We start from the raw sequence: 9,338 nt of genomic DNA, 5'->3' as shown, positions 1-9,338 counted from the left end.
TGTCACTTTTTCTTGATTAATTATATATATATATATATATATATATATGATGATTTATAATTAAATCAGTTTTTTTACAATATAAGTACATTCTGATTAATTTCTTAATTTAAATCATTGATAGGTGTATTCTTACTTTTTCACTTTTTATATCTACTAACTTAAAAATAAATTAGAGTTTGTTTTTATTTCTTTATGCAAAATTAGTAGAACAAATAGGCACTCTTAATACTATTTGACATGTTAAGATTATTAGCAGAAGCCCAATCAAAGAATTTCCATACCAATCTAAGAATTTAATTTCAATATTATTATATTTTATCTAATCAACAAATTAGAAATAACTTTAAATATAATTTTTAGACTAATTATTATTACTATTATATTAATAGCGAAGAATCTTAGCATTTATAACAATAAAAAAAAGTTCAACAAATAAAAAAACCAAATATTAAAAGTATTTATACAATTAATACATTCTAATCAAATTTAATAACTAAAAATCCAAAGACTTGTATTTTCAAAATTAAAAAATTAGAAAGAAAAAACCCACACAGCACAAGCAAAGGCCAAGACAGAGTAGCTAAAGCCAAAGCCTATGCTATTCCAAACACCACCTCTACTCTCTCTCTCTCTCTCTCTCTCTCTCTCCTCAGCTGTGTGATGATTCATTTCTAAACCCTAATTGTCCTTGTTTCCATTGCTGCTTCATTGTTTTTTAAGCAATTCCGAGCATTGATCAAATGGGTTTTGGTTCACTTCCAATTTTCTGAAACAGCGTACTCTCAAAAAAAATATCTGATCACATTTTCTACTTCTGCAAATTCTGCATTTTTTTCCCTCTCTTTCTTTCTGGGGTGTCTGCAGAACAAGGGAATCTCACAGATTCCTTGTGTTTCTCTTTGGTTTCCGGTCTCAAAATATCAGCTTTTGGATTTTTAGTGTTGCAAATTGTTGAGGGTTTTTGTGGGGTGGTGGCTTTTGTTTGATTTTCCATGGCTGCGGTTGCTGAGATTCCCGCTGATGCCAACAAAATGGACTCAAAACCTAAGGCTGAATCTGAATTCAGTGTGCAGAAGCTGGTTGACATGTTCACAAAGTTGAATCCTTTGGCGAAGGAGTTTTTCCCTTCATCATATTCTCCCAATCATGATAATCGCTTTCAGGGCTTTAATCAGCTCTCACCAACCCACTTTCTGGTCAGCACTAAGCCCTCTGCTGATGAGAATTTCCCGAACAATCGAAGGGTAGGATTGTTCTGCCTTTGATCTCACATTTTTCGGTTTTAGTGAGGGTTTTTGCAGGGTTGTGTCGTCAATTTTGTGTATGGAAATTTGATACTTAATTAAAATTTTCATGTGACAATGTTTTTGGCTGGTAAAGACAGAATTTTAATGAATTTAGTGAAAGACCGTGCATGGGAAACCAAATAGCAATTACTGTTAATCCAGAAAGGAAAAAAAATTCACAAAGGAAATTCCAATTGCACCACCTAAGAGAAACGGCACCGTAGCGGAATGTCAATATTGCTTTGAAACAATCTTAATTATTCAGTGAAGTGCCAATATTTTTGTGTGGCTATAAATTCTAAATTGGGATGAATTGAATTGAGTCTCTGGTATTTGATTGTAGTTATATACATCCTATACGAATGGATGTTGTTTTTCCATGTTATATTTGCATGTTTTGTGTTTATTATAGTCATGGCTGGCAACTAAAATTGTGAATGCAATACTGCAGTTTGGAAGCTTTATGCAATGCATTGTGACCACAATTGTGGCTGCATTTGCCTGCAATCTTCTACAATTTCAGTAATCACAACACAGCTAGACAAATTTTTGTTTTTCTCTTCAATTTACATTGTAGTTTAGTATGTTTTTCAGATTTGTGGCACTACCTACAAATTTTGTCGTGTCTGTTATCCGTCCTCATGTTGTACAATTAACTCCAAATTGATTATATGACACGTGTCATGCTACGATGGGCCTATAACATTTTATTTATGCGAAGATTCCAGTTTCTGTTGAAATGATTTGAATGATATCATTGATGTGGCATTTTATGTGCAAATTAATCCTGATGCCAATTGCGTTTACTGAAAATTTTCACTTTTGTCATCTCTTGCAGAGAAGAAATAGTTTTAACCAAGGAAGGAGAAAGGTGAGTGGAAGATCACTAAAGGCTCAGAGAGAAGATAGCATTAGAAGAACAGTATATGTTTCTGAGATTGATCAGCATGTAAGTGAATTGAGAATGGCATGAATAAAATTTTATCTTGATTTAGTGTGTTTAGCATTCCATATAAGGCATATCAATGAGTTTTACGTTGGCTGTTGAGGGTCTAGCACAATCCTCCTCCTTTACCCGGGCTTGGGACTCACTATGATTTGGTCTTTAACCAAGTTGAATGGCGTCATGTGAATTGTGATCCATATAGCCGATCTCACCTAATGTGATTTGGTCTTTTGTTGTTGTTGTAGTTTGTTTAGTGTTCTGTTCCAATCATAGATAACAGAATTATTTTAACAGTCTTTTGTCCTGGTGTAGGTTACTGAGGAGCGGCTTGCTGCTTTATTCAGCAGCTGTGGACAAGTAAGTTATCAGCCTTGATTGATAGCTTGATTACTCTTTCTTAGTTTAAAGTTAGGTACAAATATTACATTGGTTAATAAATTTAAACTAGGGTATTTGTTTGCAGTATTTTAACTTTTTCTGTGCAACTATGTTTTGTGATTGTCATATGTTACCATTATCTTTTCTATGGTTCTCACCTAGCTTTATTTGTCATTTATTTTTAAACTCTGCAAATCCTAGGTTGCTGGAATTTCTTTTTCCCTCACATTGTGCCATATGCTAAGCATTGCCAACATTTCCCTATCCATCTTGATACTCTCTTTTGTGAGATTTTAGCTCTGTCTACTTTCCACACAGTTGGCTGCACTATGCCTCTTAATGGAGCATGGATCAGACCTATTACATGAATGAACTCTTCACTCCATTTTCTGCTTGATTTTTGCTGTCATTTTCTTCAGTCGGCTATCCAAAGCACTTCTTTCTCTTTCTCTTGTTTCAATTTACAGCTACAGTTATTCTTGACTATGCTAATCTGTGTTAGTTATGAGGTTTTGGATGCTGTTATTGGTATATTTTTTCCATTTAAACCCATTCAATTTGTTTGGACCTGATATAACAAGATCATAGAACTGATATGAAGATTTTTTCTTTAAAAAACTGCCTCTGGCTTGTTTGGGAATATTTCATTGCTATCTAGAAATAAATTTCTTTTGCAAAATCATCTGTTGTAAATGGTACATATATGCATTCACTGAACATATATATATATATATATATATATGACTAGATTATGATATTAGTTAGAAATCTCAAATCCTTACGAAAAAGGAAATTGTAATCTGTTCATCTGAAGGAATCGTAATTATTTATTGCTTTCTTTGACCTTCTCAATCTGATTATGATTCCTTTTGAGTTTGTGTTCATATATTTATCTTTATTTAGTTGTGTAGAATTAAGAATTCCACCACATGGAGGATAGTTTTATTAAAATAGGTAGAGGAAGACAGAAGAAAACTTTGGTCTTTGATAGAGCCCAATGGTTTTGTTAATCCATGACTGTAGTTAATAGTGCACTATAGCACTGCTATTGTTGCATCACATGGCCTGGCTGTGATGAAAAGGGGCATTGCATTCCATTTTTTGTGCAGTGACAATAGTAGCCTGAACGGAGAGCAGGTAGTGGACTAATTGCGACCGTCACTATTGTTAGCAGACCATTAAATCCCTGTTTTAATATCATATGCTCAACTACCCCTGATTGTTAAGGTGAATTTTGAATTTTCACATGTTTTCCCCCGACAGAATAAGTATTGGACTCAACACTCTTCATTCTTTGAAGCTCTGTTCCTTTTCACTACCCATCTCTGGAAGTTGATACACTTCCTGGCAAATCCCTTGCTTCTCCAGTATTGCCCTAACATGTTTTTTGGATGCCATTTAACCTCTGTTGAGTCTTCTCCGTCTTGACCCTGGTGACAATAGTTCTTGCTCACAGGCCACCCTTTGTTTTTTGCTACAACTTCTTCCAGGATTCCAATCTGTGTTTCTTTTTCACACAGACAAATTCTCTGTCTATCCTCTATCCTGTTTCTTTTTCTTTCGATTGTAAATTCTGTCCTTTGGTGCAGCCATGGCATTGTTAGTCAAAACTAGTCCAACAGAGCACCTCCGCCTCAGCTTTAGTTTCTTCCCTTCCCATCGTTATTGACTTCTTAATTATAGCTTCCATCCTACAATCCGCTATCCCATCATAGTGTTATTGGGGTTGGCCACTCCATGCTGCAATCCAGGATTGACTATGTTTTACCCCACCCCATGGGATAAGGCTTGGTTGCTGTTGTAATTAAGTAGATTTCACTTATTCACCGGTGAAATGGGTTCATCTTTCTTGTATATTGACTGGCACACAGCCTGCTAATTTTTAATTTTACATGGTCCTTTTTCTTTGACATATCAAGATCTTCACTAGCAGCAGTAGTCACTTGGAAGAATTTATAAGAAATTTGAATGCGCTTCCTCACCTTTCTATCTGATGCATGTTGTGGTACAGTAATATCTCTCCTCTGGCTGAATATCTAGGATTTAAATTTGAAAGATAAATCTTTTGTTATGATTATTACCCTACTTAGGCAGTAATGATATTTATTGTGTCATTTGAATTGAAGGTAATTGATTGCCGAATTTGTGGTGATCCACATTCTGTTCTCCGTTTTGCTTTTGTTGAGTTTGCAGATGAGTGTAAGTCTTGTCCTGAAAATCCTACTCACTTCAAATTCTCCTTAACACACAGACTTATTTTTTTAACCAATATCATGCAATTTTCATGAATTTGTGTTTACAGATGGTGCAAGGACCGCTCTAAATCTTGGTGGTACTGTGCTTGGATACTATCCAGTCAGGGTTCTTCCTTCAAAAACTGCCATTCTTCCAGTGAATCCTACATTCCTCCCTAGGGTATGAATACTTTCTGATCCTTTTTATACATAAACATAGTGTTAGATGTAGTTTTGCCCTTTTGCTGTATGATAGGAATTATTTGACTGATTTAGACATAGTTATGATGCCTACAGTTGTTCAGCATTGTTGAAAGATTTCATGTTTACCATCTACTTTTGTTTTGCGGCATGATTTCTATTATCTTCCAGTCTCCCTTTTATGTTATATTTTTCTCTTTTCAATGAAAGTTTTCTTAAAATTTGAAAGAGCTTGTAATCTATTGATAACTGATAACTATAGTTTCATTGTGTATGTGCTACTTTGATACTATACTTTCATTGTTCAAAATCTCTGGTCTACTAAATTTTCTTTCTTTTGTAACATACAGTCAGATGATGAGCGTGAAATGTGTGCCCGGACTGTCTATTGTACAAATATTGATAAAAAGGTATATTTACTTGAGAAATTAAAGAACATATTTTTGGTAAAACTATTTAATTTAGAAATGGTATTGAGTATTTACTTAATTTGGTATCTTTAATATGTTTACTAGGATAATTATAATACATGCATCTATGGTTTGCATAGATGAATATTGGAGTTAAATCTATTGATGCTTTATCACATTTCTCTCAAATATGAGTGCAGGTTTCTCAAGCTGAAGTGAAGAATTTTTTTGAATCAGCTTGTGGCGAGGTTAGACCAGAAAATCATTGTTTCATGATATATGTTGGATCATATTTATGTCATAAATTTTCATTTACATTGCCATTCTATTTTACAGGTTATGCGCCTGAGGCTCTTGGGGGACCACGTGCATTCAACTCGAATTGCTTTTGTGGAATTTGCAATGGTAAGTCTTTGACTATACTAGTTGCCATTAATTGGCTGCACATAGTTTATGAGAATAACTGCATCACGAACAACTTATTCAACCTATGTTGATTATTTTATGGATTCTTTGTGGTTCTATTCACTTTTGTAATTCTTGGCAACTGTAACTATTCTATAATTTTTATTTTCACAATTTTTATCTTATGCATTTTGAGCCCCATGTCTTTCCCAATGGATAGTTTCTTTCAAGCTATCACCAGTATTTGTGTTAGGGAGAGAGGGAGACCTAGGATCACATTAAAGGAAACTTTTATGAGAGAGCTCACGGTGAATAATATCCTTGAGAATTTGGTCTTTAACTGAGCCCAATGGTATCATGTGATCCATGTAACCAACTTCACCAAGTGGGATAAAGTTTTTGTTGTTTTATGCACAAGTATGTGTTAAAGTTCTCACAAAGTGTATCTGTTTTATTTATTGTATAGACATTTACTGATTCAGTGATTTGTTAATTTACGACTGACTTCCCCCTGCACAGGTAGAAGGGCAGTTTATATTCAACCAACATGTGGTCATGAATCTACCAAACTTTCATTTTCGTGTTTTTGATTTGTAATATGTAAAAGAGTAAAATGTTCAAGGAATTAGTCTCTTTTAAAAGAATCAGCTATTACTAAGAATTTAGTTTTTAACCTTGCAAATATTGTTTATTGTTTTACTTTTATATACCTAAAAGGGGTATGGATGAGTTAGATTTCATTGAGCTCCTGTCCTGTTCTTGTCTTCTTGAAGCATAGTTGTTAACTAATAGGGGATTTCACAAAAATGGTCTTCCTTGGTACAAGCATGCACAAAATTTTGGTGATCTATGATTCTATGAAATCATCAAAATTTTCTCTCCTGTTTTGTAAAACATGTCACAAGAACATTTACACATGCATCATTAAAGAATTTAATGATTTCTTTCGTGATGTGCTGTTAGTGGCATTTACCATGTTAACTTGCACAAGAGGAACCATTATCTTGGCTGACTTTGTTTTTCTTCTTGAGCAGGCTGAAAGTGCTATTATTGCACTAAACTGTAGTGGGATGCTCTTGGGGACCCAGCCAATAAGGTTTGGTGCCTTTACTGAAGCATAGTTTTTGTTATGCAAGTTTCGACTAAAATTTGTTGATTCATATTTGATTTTCATTCTCATTCTGTAGGGTGAGTCCTTCAAAGACTCCAGTGAGGCCAAGGGTCACTCGTCCGGCGTCTCATTAACTGATCGTCTTCGTGAAAGATTTGTGAGTGGATATTTGCTTCAACTTTCCAGTTGAGACTTGTGTAGAAAGGGTGGTGAAACTTCCCTTTGTTTGTTTCAGTATTTCCATCCTTTTTCTGTCAACAGCAGTTACTTTTTTGTTACCAGAGCTTATAACTATCATGCACTAGTTAAACTTCCTAGCATCCAGTCTTTGATTGTGAAGTATTTATACCGCATCTACATTGAAATGGTCTAGTTTCAGTTTTTTTTGTTACTCGGAGCTAGTACTAATCGTACTTTAATTTAGCTTGAATCTTTTGCACAATTACAGTCGTAAATATTTGTGAGTTCAGTTTGTTTAGCATCTAATTAGGGCAAACGTTCAAACAATAAAGATTTGTGAGTGTGAAGATGTGATTTTGAGTTCCCTCAAATTAAAAAGGTAGGTGCACATTAAAACATGAAAAGGATTATATGACAAATAATTTGTAATTATAGAATGAGTTTATTTTTTATACACCACCAATATAAAGATTTTTACATGTCAATCGATTTGAAATTATAATTTTTAAAGTAGTCACTATAATTATTATTTTTAATTTTGGTAAACTATGATCTGATAATGCTGTAAAAAATACTTATATGGTAAGTGTATTTTTTATACACCATCAATATAAAGATTTTTACATGGATCAATCAATTAGAAACTGACATTTTAAAGTAGTCATTACATTTTTTTTATTATGATAATCTTTGATCTGCTAATATTGTAAAAAAAATACTTATATTTTAAGTATATTTTTTATAACCATTATAAAGATTTTTACATGGTCAATCAATTAGAAATTATGACTTTTAAAGTAGTCATTACAATTTTTTTATTATGGAACTCTATGATCTGATAAAAAATCCATATATTGTAAGTGTATCTTAATTTTTTAATTAAATACTAATAAGTCATGATTGTGGTGCAGTATGTAGTAAGCCACTTTATAGAATTAGTTTAATTACTTTTAGCTTTTTTTTTAATAAACTGTCTCAAATAATTTAATTTTGACAGCACTATTTCAACTAGTTTATAAAACTAAATAAATTGACTTATAATTTATCGGTTAATTTATTAATCAATTTTACTAAATACTTTCAATTTAATCAATTAGTTTATAAGCTTTTAGCCATAATTGTTGGACTCAGTTGGGTTGATTTGTTGGCTCGAGGACCGGTCACTCATCTGGTCCTGACTTCACACAATCCGGCCTCGAACCGGTGACTCAATGACCCAATTGACTAGCGGGTCAAGTATTTTTGAGTTTTTTTAGTTGAACATCACTCATATTAGAAAATTTAATTTATATTTTACAATTATGTTATTTATAGATTGGCTTATTTGTTTTATCAAGCATAACCGCATCTTAAAATTTGAAGTGATAAAGTTGTTGTCATTTTTTATTTTATCTTGACTAATTCGTATGTATGTTAAATTATGTCTGTCACAATAATGATATATATTTTAAATTCTAGCTTAAGGTTATTTATATTGAATTATGAACAAATATGTTACATTTTCAAAATTTTAAACAAATGCATAGCTATACATGCTTATAAATATGTTGAATTTTATTAAATTTTAAATCTTCAATGTACAAAATTACATGATATTAAATAATTTAAATTTTTTTTAGTATAAACCCGTTCATGCGGATCAACTGATGATTCACTAGGTTGACTTTTGTCCCAATGACCTAGTACTCCGACCAAGTTGATAATTGGTCCCAATTTGATAAGATTGCCTTTAGCTTTTCAACTCTTTCTTTTTCCTTGTGCATATATTATTAAATTCTGTGGCATTGGCTCATGCGGTTGATCTTTGTTCTGAAACAAATTGGAATGTATCATTGCTTAATGTACTTTATCTGGGAAACCTGTACCTCAACATTACTCATGATTAAGCAGCATCTCCACTTATTTTTGAGAATATAGGTACATATGCAGGTTTGGTTGGACCAGTAAAACCACTGGTTATAAGAACTACTATGTTTGTGAGCAGAAGGAAAGGTCCCCTACAGAACATGCATAAATATCTGATTCTGAACATAACACCTTTTTATCAAATTTTTTAATGTAAGATGCATAGCATCAATCCCTGTGTGATATCTACAGTGCTGTGTGGTTCCTTTTGGCAGTTCTCCTCCATCTTTGATTCCCACTAAAGCTGGAATTGATTCTAATATCTAAATGCTTTTTTGG

General features: G+C 33.0%; 1 protein-coding gene across 1 annotated transcript; it reads left to right on the top strand.

Moving 5' to 3' along the window:
- The first annotated feature begins 585 nt into the window (after window positions 1-585).
- Window positions 586-7,416, top strand: LOC114388328 (polyadenylate-binding protein-interacting protein 9-like). Its single transcript, XM_028348749.1, has 10 exons — window positions 586-1,247; window positions 2,128-2,238; window positions 2,548-2,592; window positions 4,740-4,812; window positions 4,916-5,028; window positions 5,399-5,458; window positions 5,659-5,706; window positions 5,795-5,863; window positions 6,898-6,959; window positions 7,051-7,416. The coding sequence occupies exons 1-10, from the start codon at window positions 996-998 to the stop codon at window positions 7,106-7,108; spliced, it is 891 nt and encodes a 296-aa protein (XP_028204550.1). The 5' UTR covers window positions 586-995; the 3' UTR covers window positions 7,109-7,416.
- Window positions 7,417-9,338: the final 1,922 nt, after the last annotated feature.

Source organism: Glycine soja, chromosome 15 (assembly GCF_004193775.1).
Source record: "Glycine soja cultivar W05 chromosome 15, ASM419377v2, whole genome shotgun sequence".
Lineage (NCBI taxonomy): Eukaryota > Viridiplantae > Streptophyta > Magnoliopsida > Fabales > Fabaceae > Glycine > Glycine soja.
Note: the sequence above shows the minus strand (reverse complement) of the source record. Positions and strands in the feature narration are given on the sequence as shown.